The sequence below is a fragment of the Dermacentor variabilis genome, chromosome 2 (genome assembly GCF_050947875.1).
Source record: "Dermacentor variabilis isolate Ectoservices chromosome 2, ASM5094787v1, whole genome shotgun sequence".
Lineage (NCBI taxonomy): Eukaryota > Metazoa > Arthropoda > Arachnida > Ixodida > Ixodidae > Dermacentor > Dermacentor variabilis.
Genome location: NC_134569.1, coordinates 66,446,540 through 66,470,838, shown reverse-complemented (window position 1 = coordinate 66,470,838; position 24,299 = coordinate 66,446,540). Strand labels below are relative to the sequence as shown.

The window sequence follows — 24,299 nt, the reverse complement described above, 5'->3', positions numbered from 1 at the left end:
TCGAACCAAAAAGTTTTTGGGTTCGGTTCGGGTTTAGGCCAGGGCTTCTGCATATTTTCCGGTTTGGTTCAGGTTCAGCTCTGGAGGAAAACATAACGGTTCGAACTGGTTTAACCGGTTCATACTGGTTCGAAACGGTTCTAAATTAAGGAAAATGAAATGTTTCAGAAAACAACGTTTTTCAGCCTCAACCGTGAATTTATTTGATTGAGAGATAATTTAGTTCTACGCTAACGTGACACGGACGGATGCATCTCCTGTGTATTTATTCTGGCAAAAGATATTGCATATGCTGTGATTCCAGATGCGCTGGCGCACTGTGATTTCTATTTGAAGGCCACAGTGCTCTAGGCTAGAGCTGCACAAAAAGTGGGACGTAGACGTAGGGTGGCTCAATGGATGTGACCCTGGCGCTCGCGTTTAGGCGCCCTAGTTTGAGGAGTGTTCCGATATTTTTAAATATCTTAAAAATCATTCGAGCTACGCAGTTCAAGAAACCGACCGGAGATAGCTTCACCGTACATGTAGTTTCCGTAATCGTATACCGTTTTGTCGTGGAGAAGTGAGGGTGCGCGGAAAATCGGATTTTCGACTGCACAGAATATAAGCATAGAGATTTATCGCTACCATCTGAAGGCTAGAACAGCAGGGCAGATATGTGGATGAACAACAATCACAAAAGGAATGGGATACATACCATGGATGGAGGAGTGGTACAACTGCCCCACATCTCCCTAATTTCGATAAGTGCCTTGGTCATTTCTTTAACCGCAGGTTTACTCTCTATAATTAGTTGGCTACTTATTCTGGCATATATTAAAGCTTTTCTAAATCTTATTTTTAGAACTCTATTACTACATGTGAGTACGTATACTACGGTATAAGCGAACTGACCCAGGAATAGCAGCAAAAAAGAGCGTGAAAATTAAGGGAACTTAGACGTTCAAGAGGCAGCCAGCTAGCACATCGAACGACAAGTCCTTTTTCTTGACATCAAATGAAACCAAGCTGGAGAGTGATCTAACTCTCCCTGACAGTCAGCCACAGTAACAGACTTTACAGAGTTCCCGCGGCAGGTTAAAAACATTACTTTTTGTAAGGTTGTGCTTGTACAGTTCTAACAGGAAAATATCCATCAACATTTTTAAGGGCAAGAACAAGAGCACTGATAGCATAAATATAGTTAGGAAGGTCAGGAAAGAAGGGTAGACACACTCTGTTTCTCTGCCCGTCCGGACGTATAGTCCAGCTTCAAGCAATGACATTGTTACAAAACTGCCAGAGAAACAAATGGCAGGGGGAGCCAAACAACTGAGGTCCTTGTTTGTGTCCAATATTGACTTGCTAACGTGATGCCCCACTCCTTACCAACAAAAATTGTACAGTAGGACACATTTTATTGTTTGTAACTACCGTTTCTGCAAACTACCCAGAACTTTCTAGAAGAAATAATTTTTTTTTGTCGTAGCCGAATGTCTGGTTTAATTTGAGATCAGTCCAATGTGTATTTATTTTGTAAATAGACTAAGCAAAACATTCAAACGTAAATACTGTCCTGTTCATTTCGCCTCTCCCATAAGGGCAGCCTTGGTTGCGCAAAAATTAACATAATAAGCATCAGAACTGTGTTAAGGTTATATGAAGTTATTTAACTCTTCCCGTAGAGCGGGAACCGTTTGCCGATAACGGAAGTCTTTGAGCCATGGCAAACGTTTTCCCTCCGGCGTGCCAATTCAGCAGGACGACACGGCGCTCTAAAGCGTTTGTCGAACCTGTTCGGTGTGGTTCCTTCAATGAGTTCCACTTCGGGTTCGTTCCAAGATGGCGAAAAAATAACGTATTGGCTCGGTTCGGGTTCAGCTCAAAACAACTGTGCAGCTCCGGTTTTATTTCACTTCCTCCTCGTTTCGACACCCTGCTGCTTAGTTCAAGCGAATTCGCTCCATTTCCCAAAAGGGTGCCATACGGCGGCTTTGCCTCAACATGTCTGTATTTACGGCGGTGCACCCTTTACAGGAATAGGATGCAATGGGGTTAGTTTTCGATTATTATTGAGCTGATTGAACCCTAAGTTTAACTTACTCTGCCCCCAATTATCACTTTTCTTCTCTCCTTGAGACCTACATTTCGATACATTTAGCGACTTGCTACGATGCTCTGGAGGCGCGAAAAGGTCGTTTCTTTTTCTGGAAGTGGTTACAGGATACACAGATGCCAGATACGTCAAACCCGTGTGAAATTAGTTAAAAAGACAGTGTCTTCAAAAACGGCCTTTGCACGCGTCAAGAGCTTCGTAGCGTGTCGGAAAAGGTATGAAAATGTTATCTCGACGAGATAAGAAGCGAGAATCGATCGCAGAGCAGGTAAACTTAACGGCGTTGCTGTAATTAGCACTAATATAGTCGAAAATTAACCTATTGGACCATAGGCGGCACTATATCCGGAATCAGCCCACCAGGCCACCTTGTCAAAAATAAAAATAAAAACGCATCAACCAAAGTCGAAACGAAAAAGCGCAACATCGACGTACATGCGCGCAAAGAAAAGCGAATAAAGATACTTTACAAAAAACTAGATAAAGTAAGTTGAGGGCCTGGAAATAAATGTAAGGTCTGATAATGGAAAGGAGGAAACAATGCAAATAATGCAAAAATATCATGCGATTATGCAACTCTGCATCAGCTTAATGCACCGACCAATTTCAGTGCGTCGACTTTGTTTGATGGGCCAGTTTAACACGGCCACTCGTTTTCATCGAGTGGCCGTCCCTTTGGTATCCTTTCACGGCACATCCACTCATATTTCGAACGCAAAATTTTGTACTGAGGCTACTTCGTATATCTACACTGTCTTAAACTATAGGCTCTTTAGGCAAGCCGATGCTTCGTTTCGGTTACTTTAGTTACTTTAGCGCGCAACCATACTGCTGACTGCGCTGATGACCCGTTTTCTGAACATGACACCGTGCACCGCCCCGGCTGCTCACGTTCGAGTCCTCGTGCTTGCCGAAACCCATCAGGTAGAAGGGCCGCTCGTTGATGAGCAAGCTTTCATTGGTGACCCGCACGGTGCGGATGCCCACTTTCTGGTAGTAGACGTCGGTCGCGTCGCCCACCGTGGCTTCCACCTGCGCGGGAGAAATGACCCGATGTGGGTGTGGTCGAGCTCACAATAGTGCGCGGTAACGAGCATAAAGTGTGGCGCTGGTAGAGACGACGCAATGATGTATTGGCGGCTCTCGAGAGAAAATATGCTTTCAGAAATACTTATTTCAGATCTGATTTTCGACGGGGTTGGTTGGTGACAGCGGCCCAATTAATTGGCACCGGATGGACTTCCAGTTTTCCGTCTGGATCGCTGTCCCAGTGGGTAGTTAACCTTTGGCTGAAGTTGTGCTCGCTTTGTAAGAGTTCTGAGGGGGTTGACAATGATCTGACGAAAATTATGATGACGACCATGATTAGGAGGAGGGCCAGGGCTATGGCAACGACAGGCAAAATCGTGGGAAAGGCGTTCACTTAACGAGTTTGTTTATTGCCATAAAAACTCGTAAAATTGATCACTGCGAAGCCAAATAGGGTGCAATTGAAGAGTTAAATAGCCTTTCCGATTCCTCCACTTTTATTCCATCGCGCTAGATGAGCGTAGCGCCTACAAAAAATGGAGTTAGGGGAGCGTGCTCCTCCGTTAAATATGAATGAATGCCAACCTACATATATTATTTAATAGATTCGAAAATGAAAATAGGGTCTGTTTTCTATTGTCGGGCCATCATGGCCAACCAGCTCACGTCGTGTACACGAGAAGGCGTGTCCTAATTAGCACGCTGTCTTACTCTGGCCGTGTAGAGGTATCCCGGTTCGCTGTGCATGCCCACGGGCCACCACAGCTTGGCGTCGCTCAGGGACAGCTGACCTGCGCAGCCTGCGGACGAAGCGGCAACATCGCCCCGATCGTTCAGCAGGGCCACGCGGCAGATGGACGTTCCGTTCTCGGTCTTCACGTCAACGCTGAAGTCCACCACAGCTGGAGTTATGCAGTACGGGAATATCAGTGTTTGCATAGTGTTGTTACACAGTCATCACGTTGTACTGTGGAGGAGGTTGTACAATGGTGTGAATCTATAATTATAATAATTAGTATTGTTATTGTCATTATTATTATTATTATTATTATTATTATTATTATTATTAGTAGTAGTAGTAGTAGTAGTAGTAGTAGTAGTAGTAGTAGTTAACAAGTGTAGCAGTTTGGGTGGCTGTTCTGAAATCAGCGCGTGCAGCACATGCACGGCGCTGTATGCGTGTACTCGTATCAGTGTTTCCTTTCTTCGTCCCTGTCTAGTGCGAGTTACTCATAAAAGTTCTTCACTCAGAGAGTAAAGTATGCATTAACTGACTCAGAAGCGGGCCATATCAACTGCACCATTGCGGGGGACGAGTAACAGACCTATGGGCTCCTAAGGGAGAAAATTCCAATGGCAGGTGAAGACATCGATCGCCCGAAAGGTCCCGCTACCTGCTGCTTGAATGCTGCTAAAGATTGCCTTTATTGCGACAGAAATTATATGCACACTCCAAGCGCATTTCTGCCGTCACCGTGATGTTCCGTATATACTGTACAGACGATAACATCATCGCCGCGGCCGTACGCTGTATGTGCGAATGAAAACTTGCGAGGGTCAACGTATACGATCGCTGCTCAATCTCGTGCGCGCCAGGGAGGATGGCGGAGCGGAAGCGCGTCATCTTCTGTCGCGCGCGAGGCACGGGGGGATGCGAGGAAGTGGAGAGGGAGTTTTACCCCGGCGGCTGTAAAGGGGCTTTAGGCGGCAGCTGCTTAGGGCGCGCCCGCGGCGGCCTCACCTTCAGACAAAGTGCGCGGAGTGCCGGTAGCTTCGTATGCGCTGTGCTTTCGACGTTTAGTTCTTGTTGCAGCGAGAGACAGCACCAAGGTCAATTCGTTCGCTGCTGCTGCCGCGCTTACTCACTCCAGCGTTTTGACAGTGAGTTTCCGCGGTCATCGAGTGAGATGTGCTCACGTAGACCTGTGCGCACGTGACACCGTGCTTGTTAATTTAGTTAGTAAGGAAATGTTTGCAAAGTTATACGGCCGATTAAACTAATATGCTTACTTCTTATAGCTGTCTACTAATTTGCTATCGCAATCGATGCTTCGCCTTTCAGGCGAAACTTCGATGTTCTTTCTTTCTTTCCTTGCTTTTAGTTCACCTCTAAATTCCTCATATCCTGGCAGCGTGCGTATCTGCAACATTGGCGTGCCCTTTCTTCGCCAAAAGCATACGGAAGACGCACAAATTTAACAGACTTTTGTCGCCGCGAGTGACAGTGAGAGAACTGAGCATCAGTAGACAAAGAGAACATTGTCTCCCATGCACACGATACCTCGTACTATGATCTAGACGTTAACGACGGCAACTGCACAACGCGTATGCAGGCATTCACTCACCGAGTTCATCCGTGGCCTTCTTGGTCACGAAGAGGACGTCGTCTATGAAGTCACTCGGAGTGGTGTACAAAGCGACGCTCCTGTGGATGCCCGCGTAGTTGAAGAAGTCGAAAGGCACATCCAAGCGATAGTAGCCTTTGGGATACCTGGTAGTGGATTGGTGATGTCGGTAGTAAATTCAGAGGCAAGGCCAAGTCCAGTGCACCGATCCAGGTGCCAAATTCACAAAGCTGTCAGCACGTAAATGGGATTCGTGATCGCTTGACACCTGTATATACATATATACATGCATGCGGCGCTCCAGCCAGTGCTAAAGTTCGTCGGGAACGTTGGCACTTTGCGCATTCAACGCATACGGTACCTCGATATTCCCGCGTCGCGGCTATCGAGACACCCTATTAATACGACGCGTTCACAGGCGACGTCGTGTAACGTATATCCAAAACACGTACGCTTGCTCTGCAGCGAGGGCGTCGGCGGCAACGAACGACAGGTCAACCTAGTGTGAATGCGGTGCGCTAAATGTATAGTGTACTCTACGATACACTGTACTGGAAGGACGAAGCGACTCGCTGTATAGTTGCGCATTTACGTGAACGCGTGCTCTTGTTGCTCTTGTCTGGCCTGCTGTCGTAATGAACCGGTCGACGCGCGGAAAAGCTTTATGTGCGAAAGTCTTCGTGAATTAGGCGCCATCTTCTTTCGCACATGGTTTGTTATATCTGTACAAGTACGAGTGCATGCTCCAGCGGCATCTTATAATAATCAAAGGTAAACCTCACCTGTTGGTGTTATTCGGTCGAAACAGTGTACCCTGGGGAATGGTTGCCGCGGTGAGCGTGTTGTTCACCGCCACGGTCAGCAGGTTTTTACGTCCGTAGTGGAGGACTCCCGTCACCTGAGGCGATTTGTTATTGCAATTAATAGTGACGAGAGATATTTAGCAGATGCGGTATTCCTCCTCCTCATATAGTGCTGCTCCTCACAGCTCTCATGCAGGGGTGAGCTCGTGTGGCAGTCGTTAGCATAACAATAACAGCCAAACCACACTGTCTACATGTATACGCGCCTGTTTATGGAAAGGCCAATTAGCCTCGACTCGATACATGCACCGTCATCCTCTTGGGCGTATCCTTACGGTCGACACTCACGAAACCGGGCAAACCGTTTCCCAGCGAGCAAGTGCAAGTCAGCCGTACATAAGGAGTGTCCCAGCTAACGTTAGCTGGGACCCACGGTATATTACGCATTATCCACGAGACAGGCGCCCAGATTGGCTTTGAACATTGCATGAGCTATCTTTTTCTACGCATTCGCAGGTTCTGATTGATGGGAGCGTAACGTGCAGCGCAGGGGCATACATCCTCACATTCACCACATATTCGCTATGCACCGGGCATGTCTTTCAATTAAAAAAAGCTGAAAAAAGAAAAGAAAACGCGTATATTCGGGTTTTCTACGGATCATGTACGAGGAGCGTCTCGCGGGCAGAGGTGCATACGGTTCGGGCCTATAGTTCGCTAACGTCTGCCCTTCGTTGGTCGCCAACCGTTTCTCTCTGCGCTTTAGTTGACACCGCGAAACACGCTTGCTTGGGGTTCCTTATATATAGCGCACATGCAGAATTTATGCGCACGTTATATGGTGGTGGACTCTTGTTCGCTTTCCGTACTGACTGATTAAATTATAAGTTATAATGGCTAGCATTTTGCTGTCGAGTAAATTTTGCACTCTAGCAGGCGCTTTCTTGTGTAAGTGCGGTGTATGCAGGCCGCATGTACATGCGAAGGTGCGAAAATGCATTTTTACCTGGAATGCGACTCCGCTTTGAGCGAGGTGGCGAATATGTAAAAAATTATTTACGGGAGCGGTTTCCAGATAATCAAGAAGGAATACATGCTGTCGCATTTAAGAGAGCTAGAGCTTTACATGAATACTTTGTTTAACGCAAAAAGACAGACACAAGACAGACGACAGGACAAAGCCTTGTCCTGTCGTCTGTCTTGTGTCTGTCTTGTGTCTGTCTTTTTGCGCTAAATAAAGTATTCATGGATTCGCACCAACTAGCCCGCCAACGCATTGTGCTGAGCTAGAGCTTTGTTTCGAAGCATTACATGCTCACAACCGTGCTCGCTGATAATTGTCATTCGTAATGAGCTGCACAAGATGCATGCTGCGTGCGGTATTATTCACGATCCCTAACTTTAAAGATTCACATACTGCGAACCTTAAACAGTGCGTCATTATCCAAGCTTCTCAAACTGAACTACAGTATATACTGGGATTGCCTGTAGGCCGCACTTGCGTGTCTCGGCGGAGACGAAGGGAATTGATTAAGGCTTCGAACTATATAATGGGGAAGGTGATAAGCCCTAAGAGAAAGCATGATTTTGAGCAACAAAAGTTGCGAGAATAACCGATTGTTCCACATTTGACTCCATTATAGAGGGTTGAGGGCGGAAACAGACACTTCCATCGACACAGTCACTTCCAGAGACGTGGCCGTGCAACGAGCTCTCTAATGGCGTGTACGCATGAACGTTCACCTCTGCTGAGAAGGGCAGATGACCGCCCACGTGCGTCACCAGAGGCGCCCCGTTCAGGTAGACTCGGGCCTCGTAGTGGACGCTGCCGAAACGCAGAAACACGCGAAGTCCTCCGGGACCCCGCCGCGGCTCCCAGCGAGCGGGAGCGAAGAACTCCACGTCGTACCACACCCAGCCGACGAAGTCGCGCAGCGCCTTGCTCTGCGTCACGTCGTTGAAGCTGGACGGGACGGGCATCGGGATCACCGGCCCCGACTGCGACGAGCGAGAGAGAGCGCTGCTTATACGTCTTTGCTCTGGGACGACCAAGAAGGAGGGAGCACATATACCTAAGGCGCGGCGTGTCACACGACGCGAGGCTTCGTGGAGTACGGGCAGACTATATAGCTTACGTAAAGGGCATAACCGACACGCCGCTATAAGGAAAACTGTGTGCTGGGGAAAGTTTGTCCAGGGCTCGGATATCGTGACATTCAGGAAAGATCGAAAGGAGGAGGTGATCCGGTACACCCCGCTTTCAATGAAGGTGCAATAAATAAATAAATGAATAAATAAATAAATAAATAAATAAATAAATAAATAAATAAATAAATAAATAAATAAATAAATAACGCTCCCAAAGAGCTTCATGTACCGGCATGACATTATTCATGGCATTATTCACTCATCTTGTCGCCTCTCCAGTAATGAATATATCACCTTTGCAAAAATCTCTTCTAGTAGGAGACATCACGCGCTTAACATTACACCATTTTTTGCACCCACTAATACTTTTAAGTATAGCCTTTTCCCCAAAATAATTGAAACATGGAATTCGCTACCAGGAACCAACCGTTCTCTCCCATTAAATGAATTCTTGTCTGTGCTTCCTCAACATTGCGCCTAAACTTTCTTTCTTTGTTGCCTATTGTATTTCTTTCTTGTAATATAGTGTATTATCCACTCCTGCTATAGCCCCACCAGGGGCTGCAGTATGTGTAAATAAATAAATAAATAAATAAATAAGTAAATAAATAAATAAATAAATAAATAAATGAATGTATACCCAAAGAGGTTTGAAACCTCCTTGTATATATACACACCGAAGAGGGTGCCTCAAGGGTCAAGTATAGCAAAAGAAGCGTACAGAGAGAAAGCTGAGCGTTGGATCATTTATTTATTTATTTATTTATTTATTTATTTATTTATTTATTTGTACATATGGCTATAGCGGCCAAACCGGCGTTAGTGCTACGCCCAATTCGTGAAACTGTTCATTGGTATATAATAGTCGTTTTCCACTGCCCACTTGTCTCCGCACGTCTGATTCGCACGGCGAGCTTTGTGAACCCGGGCCCAGAGCTCCGGAGGTGGTCCAGAAGAATGCGCGCAGACGGCGCTTACGCCTCGGCTAATGCGACGATAGACAACGTACGAAGTTGGTCCGTATTCTTCAATCTGCCATGAGGCGCCTTTCCTATATATGCACCGAGAAAATCAGGTGCTTCCTGAATATCGTGCTTTGAAAGCTCCAAAGTTGGTTATGGTGCAGGCATTGCGCGTTCTCACGTGAAAGCCGCCTCTGCAATAGTGGCGCAATCCACCTTTCGATAAGAACAAGGACATTACCACGCGTGAAGTTGCTGCTGCGGAGAGCTGCTGTATAGCACTATACAGGGTGTTTCAGCGAACACTTTCAAAAATCTTTAGAAGTTGCCTGTGCAGATATCACAATTTTAGTTGATGAGCTGGTCTACTAGAAGTGGCGGACAATACATGCACAGAAAAACTGAGATGCAAAATTGAATAATTAATAAAAATATCACTAATTGAGTTTTTTCTTAAGTACATTATGGCCCCCATATTGCAATTTATAAATTCTAGGCGTGGAGTTCGCAAGGCGGATCCACTTGGAACAAATTTTCAATATGGCCCTAGTTTCGAGATATATATTCCCGAACTTAGCGGAGAAATGCATTGGCATTCCAGTTAACTTGTTAAAAAATGTCGTTTCATGCACTGAAGCACACAAGTAACTGGAACGCCAATTTATATCTCGAAATTGGTGTCGTCCTTAGAATTAATTCCAAGTGTATCCGCCTTGCGAAGTCTACAGCTAAATGTAAATTGCAATATGGGTCATAAGATAATTAGCTAGAAAGTTAATTAGTGATTTTTACTAATTAGTCATTTTCGCATTTCTATATATTTTTTTTGCAAGTAGTGTCCGCCGCTTCGAGTAGACCGACACATAAACTAGAATTGAGCTATCTGCCACGGCAACCTTTAAAAAAAAAATGAAAGTGTTCGCTGAAACACTATATTCGCGCCCATTCTGCCTCATTTTTTTTTTCGCTAGGTAAAGATTTATCGTACCTTGTGTGTGAGCGTAAGTGCTATATTGTCCTTTGCTCACAAACACGTCGTGTCTATGCACCTTTTGCTTTCGTCGAGTTATCAATTTCCCGCCCCGCGCGCTCAACAGGCCCTTGCGATACGGCAGCTTGGTCGTGCGCCGCGTCTGTAAACGGGTTCGTTCAACCTGATCGCTCACATTAGTCTCGAACCATATACAGAAAGAAATTCTCGTACTTTGCAGTAGATGCGCGAAATCGGTGCTTTCGTTGATTGATTCAAGGGATTTAATCAGTTTAAAGAGAAGCTTTAGCTCGGGCCCATCACCGATGCCGCCTACTCAAATGCATGTAAAACGCACAAACGCTTTTCTGAGATAACCACTTGCCCGATTTTAATTAAACTTGTTGCATTTTTGATAGAAAGTTATATTATAGTGACTGTTGGACGCCGAATTTTCATTTATGGCTTAAATTGTTTAAAATAATTGTCAAAATTTAGCAAGCTTGAAAAAAATAGGAAGCCGAAGTTTACAAATTTGTAGCTCTGCACCAAAAACAGATGCCGCAGTTCTGCAAACTGTATTCATTATAGCATCTAAAGCGGGTAAATATGATGCATCGATTTATACCTTACGTGAATTCAATGCATTGTTCACAGTGGTTTTGCAAAATTCCTACTCTTGTTAGAGTGGTATATTGGAGAGCCATGTATGATGCATAAATTTAGTCCGCTTTAGATGTACCATTCATAGCGAGGGTCTCGAATCTGGCAGCCTTGATGTCATTAGGTAGCATACCAGGGTTTATTAGGCACGTGTCTTCTCAACTAAGGTCATGTGTTACGTGACGCCATCGGGCAGAGGATGATCCACATCCGCCCACCGTGGCTCTGAGTGGCGCTGGCTAACACTCCTAGGGCTAATCTACTAAAGAAATAAATACACAAGTAAAACCTGCCGTGGTTGCTCAGTGGCTATGGTGATGGACTGCTGCGCACGAGGTCGCGGGATCGAATCCCGGCCACGGCGGCCGCATTTCGATGGGGGCGAAAACACCCGTGGTACTTAGATTTAGGCGCACGTTAGAGAACCCCAAGTGGTCTAAATTTCCGGAGTCCTCCACTACGGCGTGCCTCATAATCAGAAAGTGATTTTGGCACCTAAAACCCCATAATTTAAAGTACCCAAGTAAGTGGACGAATTGATATCCGTAGGACAATTGGTAGTGAAACGCGCGCGTAATGCGCAGGTCGTGGGTTCGGCCTCCACCGGCAACAAGATATCTTTTCGTTTACTTTCATTTCCCTTTCCTCTATTTTTCTACATTGTAATTTCAACCACAGCTAATTTCCACGATGCTTTCCTTGGCTTCATTGTCTGTTGGCTTTAGCTGATTATTATGAACAGTTCACACCTTTTTTTTCCTTTTTTTCTGGGGTTCGAGTCTGTTCAATAAACCGTTCACTTCCAATTTCCTCGCCTGACACGTTGTATGTCCTCTGACATACAAAGGTTTGTATAAGTATCAGACTAACATGGAGCACTAAAGATCACACAATGGCTATGCGTATTCGCATATTTCAGCATGCTGCTGCTATTACGGCTACGATTCGCTCCTTGGTGTTATTGTGCACTGCAGATACGATGGCAATTATCGGTGGAAATAGGGGAGACTTACTAAATAAAAGAAGAAAAGGTTTCACACTGCGTACGTCAACCCTGTTTTTCCTCTGGGTTCGATTATTGTAAAGCTGAATTGTTCGGGGTCTGGCAAAAGTGGCACGGGTCATCCTGAAGCCCTGATTACTGGCCCTTGAACCGGCTTCCTCGCTAACACTTTGTTACGCGGCCAGTTTTGCTTGTTTTCATATTAAAGTTGTGCCTTAATCCCTTCTCCTCCCCCCCCCGCCTTTGTTTTGTCAGGTTGCTCTATCACTCAATGAATGATTGAATACACCAAGCCCTCAATGTATAAAGTTTATTTACGCAATGGACGGGCAAGTTTATTTATCATTACACGAGTAATATGGATGCACACACAAAAAGCCTGCGTCGCATTGTCACGCGCTGTGTCGCATGTGTATATACGGGGCGATAATTTTGAAGCTTTATGGAACGTTTAAAAATCGCCTGTGGCAGGTGGCATAGTTCTTGTCTTAGAGCTGGATTATACGAAGAGGCGGTCACTAGTATACCACGAGAAATCGAAACACATATTCAACTAATAATAAAAATCAATAGTTAACTTGTTAATTAATTAATTTACGGCTCATATTGCAATCTACGAATGGTAGCCGGTGAGCTTGCAAGACGTATCCGCTTAAAATTAATTTCCAAGACGACACCAGTTTCGAGATATTATTTCCCAGAGTGCGGGACGAAATACGTGGGCGTTCCAGCTGTGCTTCAATCCGTAAAAGAGTGTTTTGTTAAAAATATTTCGAGGACATCTAAGCACTCGTTAGTTCTGAATACGAAAGCATTAACGTCCAATCGAATGCCGCTGAGCGATCCTTCGAGTGTTGCGCCGCGAGTACCGTACGTGCTCTGAGCCAGCAAGCAGCAGCAGCTTTCGGCGCCAATGCCACCGACGCCCTGCGCGACAGACAGACCGAGCAATCAGCAGTCGCCACCAAGGCCGGTAGGCCGACACCCTCTGTGGATTACGTTCATGCCAGGATGTGCCTAAAGTGCTGCGTGCACAATTGCTGGAGCAATTACAAATCGGCGCCGAAAAATCATGCGTTCATGTTTCCGCAAGATCAATGACAGAATATTAGGTGCCAATGGTAAGGCAAAGAAAAGCTGGAATTCTGCGGAGTAAGGCAGCTGTTTTTTTGTAAATAGTTGCACGAATGTTTTGTATCTCCATTGCTAAACTCGTTTGAGGTGTTGTAAATATGTGGACTGCGGCACTGTATGTAATAATGCCTCAAAAGCGAAATTATTCATTTAGAGCCTAATCTAGACTGGAATAAATACATGTGTCCTGAACGTGAAGAAGGGTACACTAGTGAAGTTGTCATGAGATATGTGTTATGGTGCAGTGCTAACATTTTGTTGAATAACTTTTGTGGTCGCAATGACGGCAAACTGTTTGACGCCGACGATAAATCAAGGCAAAGAAGCTACTCTGAAGAAGAGGGCAGAACTGTGACTTTTCAATATAAGCCATGCTCCCTGTCATCATTTACCCGAAATTCATCCTCAATCCTAAGCTTGAACCATTTCATTTTTTATGGACGGGCTTTTTAATAATGCAGTGCGTAAATAGTTTTGCATAAATAAAATAATCTTGGAACAGCCGTAGCACTACTCCAAACTACAGCTGGGCAATTACAGAACCTTCTCAGGAGGGTCTCCAACCGACGGCACGGAGTTATGGAGAAAGATGCCTGCAGACTAATGCCAAAAGAACCCTCCCCCGAGAGAACTCTTTAGGCGACCTCCTTCACACGAAGAGTGGGAGATGAAAACGAAAACTTCCAACCCGCAAAACCAGATACGGTTGGCGGAATGGGCTGATAGCGTCGCGGCGAAGCAGACGCCACGCTAGCCCACACCGCTGGGAAAGAAAACTCCACTCAACCTTGACAATAAAAGTTTTCTCTCTCTCTGAAACACCCTCTGTTCTCTGCGAGCCATCTGCTCAACTATGCCTTAAAAAAACAATAACTGCACTCTGGTTAACGTTGCCCATAAGGGCGATCCCTTCATTCAACCCGTATCATCGAGCACGCCGCCGGCCTCTTATCCGTGACATCACTCGCCGAGCGCTCAGGCCTTCTCTTGTCTAGGTGGTGTTGGGCAAGCGCGCGCAGCAGCCCAGCGAGGGAGATACGGAACGCGCGCCGGCTTCCGAGAGATGGCGGCACCCGCGCGCCACGTGACTGCCACGCCCACGACGGCCCGCCTCGCCCCGCTGCGTCGGATCGCCGTATCTGCTCTGTCGAGGTCCGCTGGTGACGTGGCGCCACGGCGATGCCCTCTCCGCTCACACAACACCTGGCGCGCAAGCGCGACAGCAGATGTTCCGATTCGCCCCTCTCTGCTCCACTGAGGCCCGCTCGCGGCGTGGCGTCGCAGCGAATGGGAATGTAGGTGCCGCTTCGCTGCGACTGACGCAGGCTTTTTCGCTCAATTGGCCAATTTGACTCTTTCCCATCAAAAAGTAAGTGAAACAACAGTGCATTTTTACGAGTTTGATGGCGCAAATTTCCAAACTGGTGTCATTCTGGAAATTCATTCCAAGTGGATACACCTTGCAAACTCACTGGTTACAATTCGGGAATTGCAATGTGTGCCGTAAAGTAATAAATTAATGAAGTCGAGATTATGGCGTAAGCCTGTCTGGTCCGAATGATGCATACTTAAAACGAACAGGTCCAGACTCCAGCCAAAATGGTTTAAAATATATATTTACGTTACGGCTCCCCCACGGGAAGAAGGCGGCCGTGGGGGAGCCGAAACGTGAATATATATTTTAAACCATCTTGGTTGGCGTCCGAACCTCTTCCTTTTAAATAGAAATACATTAAGAAGGTAATTAGAGATTATTTGTTAATTTGTTTAATATGCGTTTCGATTGGTCCTGCTAGTAATGTCCGCCTCTTCAAGTCAAGGGCAAGGGCAAGAATTATGGTACCTGCCACAAGCGATATTTAAAAGTGCCGTAAAAATGCAAAATGATCACCCTGTATATAACACACTCTTCCATTTCTGTTTGCATGCTTAGGCAGGGCAGAACTTCAGCATTAGCGCGTTGACCGGCTTTGCGAAAACTTATGTAGCCATGTGCACGTTTACACGTTTCCGAAGATCACGGATCCGCGCAGTCATTTTTCATGCCGTCAGTGACGCTCATTTGCCAGACGCATATACGATACTGGCCGAGATGTCTGCAAGCGATTTTCAACGAAGCGATTCCTGGCAAACAAGGAACTCTTTGTCTGTTTTAGGCCGTATCTGTTGGCGATAGCTGACGCGCGGCGCTTGACCGGTCGACCGAGGGCAATTTGGGCTGTGTAGCGATACGAAGCCTCACGTTCCCACTAATCGCCAGTCGTTGAACACCTCCCGACGGAGCTGTATATACCGAGGGTAGACCTCTGTTTGTCGAAAAGCCTTTTGGTCCGGGCCCCCACCAAGGTGAATGTCAAACTTTCGTTTACTTTTTATTATTTTTTTTTCTTTAGATGTAATTTGTGTTTTCACAGTTCGGGGGCGGTTTCATCTATTGGTGGGTCAAATATAATGAGTTTCTGCTTCCACTTGGCTACGAGGCATTTTGTTCTGGTAATTCCCACATGCAAATAGCGATCGATCTCTACGAAATAAGCATACCTTCTCTTGCGAACTCTTTCCTTTTTCATTTCATATTTTCTGTTTAAATGTGAAAATCTTAAGGGGTCTGCAGAGCAAACCGGCAGCGCAAGAATAGCTCCGCGTACGATCACAACTGCTTTCGCCCAAGCTCGAAAGCAGTTGCGGGGGAAAAAAAATGTGCCTCGAAATATCTCATTAATCTTAACAGGAACAACCTGTTATATTGTTACGGAAGGATAGCGGTTAAGGATAGCTGTTATGCTACGGATAGCGGTTGGGGATAATAAATGACGGAAATGTATCAGACGTAGGCAAATATTCACCCTAGCTATTTTTTTTTTCAGGACGTTAAAAAAAAAAAAATCTTCCAGTACAGATATATATGTCAATCTTCGCGCTATATAGGCTGTTTCACGTAACTCGAACCAAGGATTAAAAAAAAAGTGGTTAACCGCAACTGAATGAAACCAACGACATAATTTGCCGTCATGTGGCGTTCCTTAGGCTGCTTAAATATTAAAGCGAAGTTTTCTTTGCTTCTTCCGTCGACTTTCCCACACTGCTGATGCTGTCAGGCACAATGCGTCGGGGGGGGGGGGGGGGGGACAAACTATGCAAGGCGTGCCGAAGCAGAGCCGCATTACTTAAAGCGCACCGCAGGGTCCACGCGATACTACGGAAGCGGTCGATCGTCAAATGAATACTTCTATGCCCGCTGCGGTAGGTTTGCGCCTATATTGCATTGCTCGAGGTCGTGGATTTGACCGAGACAGCCGCATTTCGACAGGGGCGAAATAAAAAAACGCTCACGCACTTTGATTTAGGGACACGTTAAAGAACGCCAGGCTGCCAAAATTAATCCTGAGTGCGCCGCTACGGCCTGCCTCATAATCCGATTATGGTTTTGGCACGTACAGCCCCATAATCGAATTCAAGTTTAAAGGGGCCCTGAACCACCCCTCGGGCTTGGTGAAATAACATAGCCCGCGGCTAGCAAACGCTGTTGTGAACATCTCAGCCAAGTTCTGCTGTCGCAAGCGGTCCGTGGAGCTCGCAAGCGGTGCGCGAAGTCACCTTTTTCTCAAATGCTCTCGTTTCAATAACCCCTTGCTCCTCGCTCTTTTCTGTGTGCTCTATTTCGTCATAAAGCACACTCTAATACGCGGCTACTATTGGTCACTGCGCTCGGCTACACCGCGGCCGCCGCGCCGCCACGAGTCCCGTGGCTAAGCGCACTGCGGCTCTCAGGGGACAGCCGCGTTTACGTTTTAGCGCGGCATAGGCACCAAATCGGAAATTTGAACTGCGCGCCATGGTGACGTCTCCACCGTAACCTTCGCAGTGCAAGGCATTGGAGGAGGAAGAGGAGCACAGCTGAGGCCGTGTTTGATTGCCGAAAACTCCACTTCTGCTGAACGCATTGAAGTACTTTTTGCAGCAAAGTGGTTCTGAAATAGCCTATCTTCACTTCAGATGTCTTTCTCCACTTGGATAAAAAGTGGTTTAGGGCACCTTTAATACTTCTGCCACAATGCGTGCTCAATCCTCTCGGAGGTTATGAAATATGGCGCACAACGCCGCCTCTGTGTGCGCTGTGTACTACGCAGACAAACAGCAGTGGTGCACGTAAGGTAACGCTTAACATCAACTCACCACTCTCGTGTTACAGTAAACGTTGAAGAAATTAAGCTTTAGCCGTCAACAACACCGCTAATTATCGTCAATCAAGCATCCAGCACGGAAAGCTTCGCTTACATTGATTCCCACAGTGCGTGGGATCTGCATACTTTTTTACGGTTATTTAGTTAACCAAGATCAATTATGCATCTTTTTAAATATTCGCTTTAGGGCCATGTACGTTTCTTTACGTTGTAGAAGGCATTCGAAAACGACCGATCCAATCTTTTGTGGCAACGTACATTCTGCGTGGCGATTTTTTCCGGCGTTTTAATGCGTTGGCATTAGAAGTATATACGGACTGTGTCGAGGGAGTTATTCTGAAAAACAGTGGAATGTGATGAAGGCGGTTTAAGTCATGGATACTGGACCCTCAAAGTGCGACGTAACGCTAATGCATTTATTTCACATTTACCGCTAAATTGTCACTGAACGTTTCCCACTTAGACACTCTTAATGCGAATGCATTAAAAGCAAAAAGCAGTGATGAAGCGCGCACAGCTGCGCACATATGTATACGAACCGATGAGAGTGGTTGTTGGAACCATTTCTTCACGAAGCCCTCCTCGGGATCAGAACCGCTGGAAGCGCGGAAGTTCCACACCCCGTCGAGGAGCTTCACCTCCCGTGTCTCCGACTCGCGCGGGTACAGCGCCGAAGCAGCGCTGCTTGCGGCTAGCGTCGCGACCAACGCCAGCGCACGTCGAATGGCGTCCAGGCGCATCGTTGTCCTCTCATCCAGCGACAGCGCAGCCGACTCGACTCTCTGCGAGCAGGCGAACCAACAGCTGAAACTCGAGAGCTCGCATCCAGTCTCGGAAGCCCTAGCTTATCGTCAACGCTGTCTCTCTCTCTCTCTCTCTCTTTCCTATCTTTCGTTCCAGATGTTCGGATACCCCGTATCATTGGCTTCGGGAAGGCCCATGCGGGAAGGCCCTTTGCTTATATATATTTAAACAAGCTCGTGCCCTCTCCTGCGTTTGGGATCTTGCAGACAGCAGGTCGGGTCTGTGAATAAAGTTTGTACAATGCGTGTAGAGGGACTCACAGCGGCCCCAAGGCCGGCAGAAAATGCCGATACGCTGTCTTGTCTACTGCGTGCTTTTCGAGCATTTATAATATAAGCCAGCGCACGTGCGTTTTCTCTGTAGTTGCAAAAGCTTGACAGCAGCTTGAAATATCGAGGGCAGTACATTTCAGGAAGGTAAGGAAAATTGCTGCTGACCGCAGTAACTGTCTAGCGCAGTTTACTGACAGCTGAATCGCGGTCAGCATTGGAGGAAGGGGGAGGGGGTTGAAAGGAAAGAGAATAAAGGATAACTATTTACATAATATCGCCTTGTGAATACAAAACAACGCAGCCTCTCTCTTCTCCCTCTTCGCGGAGTTTGTGTATAAGGAAATGCAGGCACTCTCGGAACTGACACGGACATCTCGCATATATTAAAGAGCGGCGCACTTACACTATATATAGCGTTCTTACTTTGCATGAAAATTTCGCTCCTGTATTGCAATCGGCTTAGGTTTGATTAAAACAAAGAAAACAAATAAATAAATGAGAAAGAAAACGCCATCTTTGTAGGCGCTTTCTAGCGCAGCGATGGTGCTGTGTCGCTCTAGAACAACGTGATGTCGGTCTATAGCTATAGGGTATTCTTCCAAACTATACTTTTGTTAATTTCGCAGTGATATATAGGTTATCGGGGAAAAATTAAGGATGAAATATATTAATTTTTTTTCGTGCCAGAACCCCAGTGCCGGTACGTCAGTGCAAAGTCACAGATGCCAACTGACATACTTTCCCATCCAGAAGGACGGATAATCAGGCAAGTCGGTATACGTTCGATCATACTTGCAATAGGGCGACGAAAGACAAGGACAAAGAAAAAGGAGGGCACACAGCACGGCACCGTGTGGTGTACGTGCCATCCTTTTTCTTTCTCCTTATCTTTAGTCCCGCGCTGTTGCAGCCATGAGAATATTATCTCGTATTTGGGCCGTTGTCGCGCCGTTAAAGTTCTCGAACTTTGCCAAGTTGAGGCAAGATTGTATGCTGCAAACTATCTTGCAGCGCATTTTCCTTTTCGCGTACTATGCAGTCTGGAACATTTATTTATTTATTTATTTATTTATTTATTTCAAAATACTGCAGGCAGCAATGCTGCCCTAGCAGGAGAGGGTTACATCAAGTGCAGTGACAAAGATTTCACAAAGTAATCTACATTTGCACAATCAACAACAGACGCTGGCAGACAATTCCACTCTTCAATTGTGAGCGGAAAAAAAGACTTCTGGAACATTTTCGTCCTCGCAAAGTACGGGCGGATAACATTCGAGTGATTAATTCTAGAAGACCTGTGTTGTGAGCGGGAAAGATAAGTTTCGCGCGGGAGACCGATTTTGTTCTGATATATCAAATAAAGCATTTTTAGTCTCGCAATCTTTCGGCGTACACAGAGGGGTTCCAGATTCAGTCGCTGCAACATGTCAGTAACAGATGATGTAGACCGATAGTCAGACACAATAAATCGGGCAGCCAGGCGCTGAATTCGTTCTACTTGTGCGATATCTTTAACGTAGTATGGGTCCCATACTGCGGAAGCGTACTCAAGGACTGGTCGAACCAAAGTGCGGTATGCCTCGAGTTTAACGCTTGACGGCGAGTCTTTTAGTTTCCTGCGCAAAAAGCAAAGTTTATTGAACGCTGTTGTACAAACGTTCTTCAAATGTTTGTCCCATTTTAAGTTGCTTGTGATAGTTAGTCCTAAATATTTCGCAGACGTTACTGATTGAATAGCTTTATTAGCAATGTGGTACGTATGAGACAGTGGCTTTTTCCTTGTGGTTATTGTCATGGCAACTGTTTTATCAAAATTTATTTGCATACCGTTTCGTTCGCACCAGTCCGCGAGTGTACAGAGGCTATTGTTCAGTAGTGTTTGGCAAGAGGAGCTCTTGACAACACTATACATCACGCAGTCATCAGCGAACAATTTTATTGTAACAGAGTTATCGATGTTAGAAGCAATGCCGTTTATATAAATTAAAAACAACAGAGGACCAAGCACTGAACCTTGTGGAACTCCAGACAATACCGGCAGATCAGCAGACCTAACACCCGCACACTCCACAAACTGTGAGCGATTACTCAGATAAGCCTGCAACCATAATATCAATCTCTCAGGAAGCCCGGCATCCCTTAATCTGTCAATGAGTAAAGTGTGTGGCACACGATCAAAAGCTTTTGACATGTCAAGAAAAACCGCATCTATCTGCCAACAATTATCTAGAGCTGAAGCAAAATCATGTATAACCGAAATTAATTGTGTAGTTGTTGAGACAGTCCTCCGGAAACCATGCTGATACTCAACGAAGAATTTTTTTGATTCAAGGTACTGAGATATATGGTGAGCTATTACATGCTCCAGCAATTTACAGCATGTGCTTATTAGAGAAATTGGTCTGTAGTTACGAGCTTCTAGCCTGTCTCCCGATTTAAATATGGGAACTACTCTTGCCGTGAGCCAATCTGCGGGTAAGGAGCATTGGTTGAGTGATGCGTTAAACAGAACAAAAAGGTAATGGGACACAATCTCTGAGTACCGTACAAGGAAGGCATTCGGTATGCCGTTAGCACCACTTGACTTTTTCACTTTTATATTTAAAAGAAGAGAAAGGATTCCTTCGCGACCAAGAACTAGGTCAGGCATTGAGTTTGCAATGGGCGGTGGGTCAGAGTATTGCGTTCGTAAATATTGAACATTTGGTCTTGTAAACGCTTGATGAAAAGTAGTGTTAAATTCATTTACAACAAGAGTAAGGTTTGTACACATGTTACCATTAATCTTTAGATAATTCACGCGCGGTTGGGAACCTGACAAGTAGCGCCAGAATTTCTCAGGAGATTCCTTCAAGAAAGCTGTAAGAGTTTGGCCATAAAATTTACTACGCGCAAGCTTCAATTTAGTAACCAGCTGTTCTTGAAGGGCCGTTAATGCTGACGTAGTTTTACCCTTCCTTTTTCGCTTAATACGCCGCTTTAGATGGATTATTATGGTTTCGCGGACATTCAACGAAAGAATAAAAAGGCTACCATATATGTATTATTTATTCAATGATTCCGCAGCGCACTTGTAAAATGCAATGTTTTAGGCTGTTGTGAAGTTAATCTTATGGTACAGACAAAGACGCTTAAAAACTTACATCTTCCCAGAACTGAAAGACAACGTCCACGAAAGTGGTGCCAGTGGCGTAGCTAGGTCGTCTGGCACCCGGGACCCATAGGTCTTCTGCCACCTCCCCCCCCCCCCCCCCCCTCACCCCGTGTGTAGTCGAGCAAGGCGAGGATCTCGACAATTTCCGGGTGCCTTCAGACGTATATGACACGCCCCCCCCTACCCACTGCCCCCCCCCCCTTTGTTACGCCACTGAGTGGTGCATTGTGCTTTTCAAGGCAGTGCAGGGCAGTGCAGTGCTAGGCATGTTAACTAACGTGAGTGCTAAATGACTGAAACATCGTTTCTAGACAGCGCAATGCCCTGCTCAATGAACAAAAGAAAAATGCAACCACTGAAAGCGCTCACAGGACGAGGTACTAACGACTATGCACTCGAACAGACAGTGAAAAGCACGGAAACTCCGGATGGCATGCATTCCATCGAAAGTCGTAAGGCTGTGGCAGTATTTAGTGCTTCCGCGCCACCCACATTTCCACGTAGTCGGAAAAATCGTGTGAAAATGCACAAGATCAGAGGTTGTTTGAAAGCACAGAGAAAGCCTAATTTTGAAAAGAACCTGCAAGCGCGCGCAAACGTCGCTACCGTGTCTTGTGGCTCCGCCTGACTTTAGGAGAAGCAACCACGTCTTTCTGCGGCCAAGTTTGGCGGCGAAGATCCACCGGAGCAAAACCAAAACAAAAAAACGAACTGTGATCCCGCCTGTCGCAGTGGAGAAGCTGCTCAATCAACTGTTCTCTGTGGTTTAGTTTTTCTTCTAAGAGCGTATCTACCTCTTTCGAGTACAGTTCGCGTTATCGTCGCCGCTGGGAGCAGCAGCCGCATCCTACGTCCGGTATGATGTCAAACAATCGCGAGCAGTCGGTGCGAGCGCGAGCAGCCCCGTTTTCGCCCTCTCTCGTTCTGCAGCGCGCTACAGGTTTCGAAGCATATGGTTGATTCCGCGACGTTTCACGCTAGCTGTACCACCTGTTCCGTCTCACCGGTAGCTTGTACACACCTCACGCAACCGTTCATATCGATCTTGGAACGCTGGCGTGTGTTCAACTGAGCGTTGTGTGGCCGAGAGCGTCAGACCGGGGTGTTGAATGTCAAAGGTTTCATCTTGCAGTTCGGCAGTGTGTTCCTTTCGGACGCGCGAAACCTCGTGACAGCTGACATCTCCGCCGATGTCCAATAGGAGAGTGATTCCAAACTCTTGCGGTGCTGGAGAGTGTGAATATGTACTGCTTCAGGACGCAACAATGTGGGCACAATTTTGATCGCTAACATTTTGACGTTTCGTTGAGATGTATTAAATGGACGCGTGTCGCGTTTTGTGAAAACGAATTTCTAAAGTAGCACTTTACTTTGATGCAGGATTAATTTGCATTATGTTTGGTGAGCGGTTGCTATTTGCGCGCCTTTTATTACACTACGTGGTGAGGTGCACGCAGTGTAGTTTATGCTGTGCTGGGACGACCTGCAAAATTTTAGATTCCTTAATTGTTACACGACTTCCGAGCCGCGAGCGACATGCGACAGTGTATCTGTGTTTTAGAAAAAGAATATCAAAAGCATCCATCCGTGCCCTAATATGTATACTTTGTTGAAGGACAAGAAATATTGTGAACGTAACTAAAACTTCCTAAAGCATATTCTACACATATTTTAAATCTCTTGTTTTGAAAATACAGCCACAATATTGCAGATTTTTTAACCTGCTGAGCACGAGACTGCTGTGGGGTTGTCATATAGCAGTTTTCCCTGTCGTGGCACTTGATTGAGACAATTAAGACTGTTTGCATACTGGTTGTGAGTTTTTATGTACATAAAAACTGGCAACCAGTATGCAAACAGTCTTGTCTCAATCAAGTGCCACGACAGGGAAAACTGCGTGCCAACCAGCGAAGACCTTCAACAGCATTTTGAGTGCAGATGATGTGGTTAAGTAGTTCCCTCCCCTCCTCATATCATGTGTATTTGAATAATGTATTACAGCCAATGCGTGTAGCTTATTTATTTTCTAGCACTTACTTCTGAACAAGGGAGGATAGCCGCACAGTTGACTGATTTACTTAGGTTGTAAATTTTCACTCTATGTACAGAAGAGATCAGGTGTCGCCATGTATGTTAAAACAGGTTTTAAGTTTCTAAAGTTCGCAGCATCTACAGGTTTTAGCATAGGGAAATGGGTCAGAGCTATACAACTTCTTGCTTTAATTATGCTTGTCCGATGAAATGGAAGATAAACTTAAATGTCGGGGCAAGCTAAGGCATGAGCGGCCATTCATTTCTTCTGCATATTGCACATGCTTTGCCTTGCATTCACTGCATATGCAAGGCAATCTACAATCTGTAAGGCAGTCTACAACGTCATTGTTCATTTGTAATATATCTGCAGGAAGATGGAACCATATGATCGTGATCTGAATGTCGGCCAGGACCTACGAGGGTTCACTCTTGGCTATGGACTGGCCCAGTTGCTTGGACTGGGCTGTGTCCTCATGGTGGTGGTTTGGACGAGCCACTACTTCGGCGGCTTCTCTGGCCCCAGCAATCCCAAGACTGAGTTCAACTACCACCCAGTCTTCATGGTTCTGGGCATGATTTTTCTTTATGGGAATGGTGAGTGCCCCGCTACATGTGGGCTAGTGCAGGAACAGTTGTATTGAAGATCATCACTTTGTAGTGTGCCCTACTTTTCTTTCTGGCTTTAGGAATTTCGTATTA

At 45.9% G+C, this 24,299-nt stretch overlaps 2 protein-coding genes across 5 annotated transcripts in view; one reads left to right on the top strand and one right to left on the bottom strand.

The window, feature by feature from the left end:
- LOC142572020 (beta-glucuronidase) overlaps positions 1 to 24,299 on the bottom strand; it is a 75,062-nt gene that overhangs the window by 17,258 nt on the left and 33,505 nt on the right. For both annotated transcript variants that reach the window (XM_075680813.1, XM_075680814.1), the window contains 6 exons: positions 17,876 to 18,118; positions 8,016 to 8,270; positions 6,252 to 6,367; positions 5,470 to 5,615; positions 3,836 to 4,026; positions 2,987 to 3,127 (listed from right to left, as the gene is read on the bottom strand). In XM_075680813.1, the coding sequence (XP_075536928.1) occupies positions 2,987 to 3,127; positions 3,836 to 4,026; positions 5,470 to 5,615; positions 6,252 to 6,367; positions 8,016 to 8,270; positions 17,876 to 18,076 (1,050 nt within the window). In that variant the 5' untranslated portion in view covers positions 18,077 to 18,118. The remainder of the gene's footprint in view (positions 1 to 2,986; positions 3,128 to 3,835; positions 4,027 to 5,469; positions 5,616 to 6,251; positions 6,368 to 8,015; positions 8,271 to 17,875; positions 18,119 to 24,299) is intronic.
- The window catches only part of LOC142572021 (transmembrane ascorbate-dependent reductase CYB561), a 59,533-nt gene continuing 50,714 nt past the window's right edge, over positions 15,481 to 24,299 (top strand). Inside the window, exons 1-2 of one of the 3 annotated variants that reach the window (XM_075680817.1) lie at positions 15,481 to 15,498; positions 23,971 to 24,194. In XM_075680817.1, the coding sequence (XP_075536932.1) occupies positions 23,975 to 24,194 (220 nt within the window). In that variant the 5' untranslated portion in view covers positions 15,481 to 15,498; positions 23,971 to 23,974. The other 2 variants (XM_075680816.1, XM_075680815.1) reach the window with 2 other exon arrangements.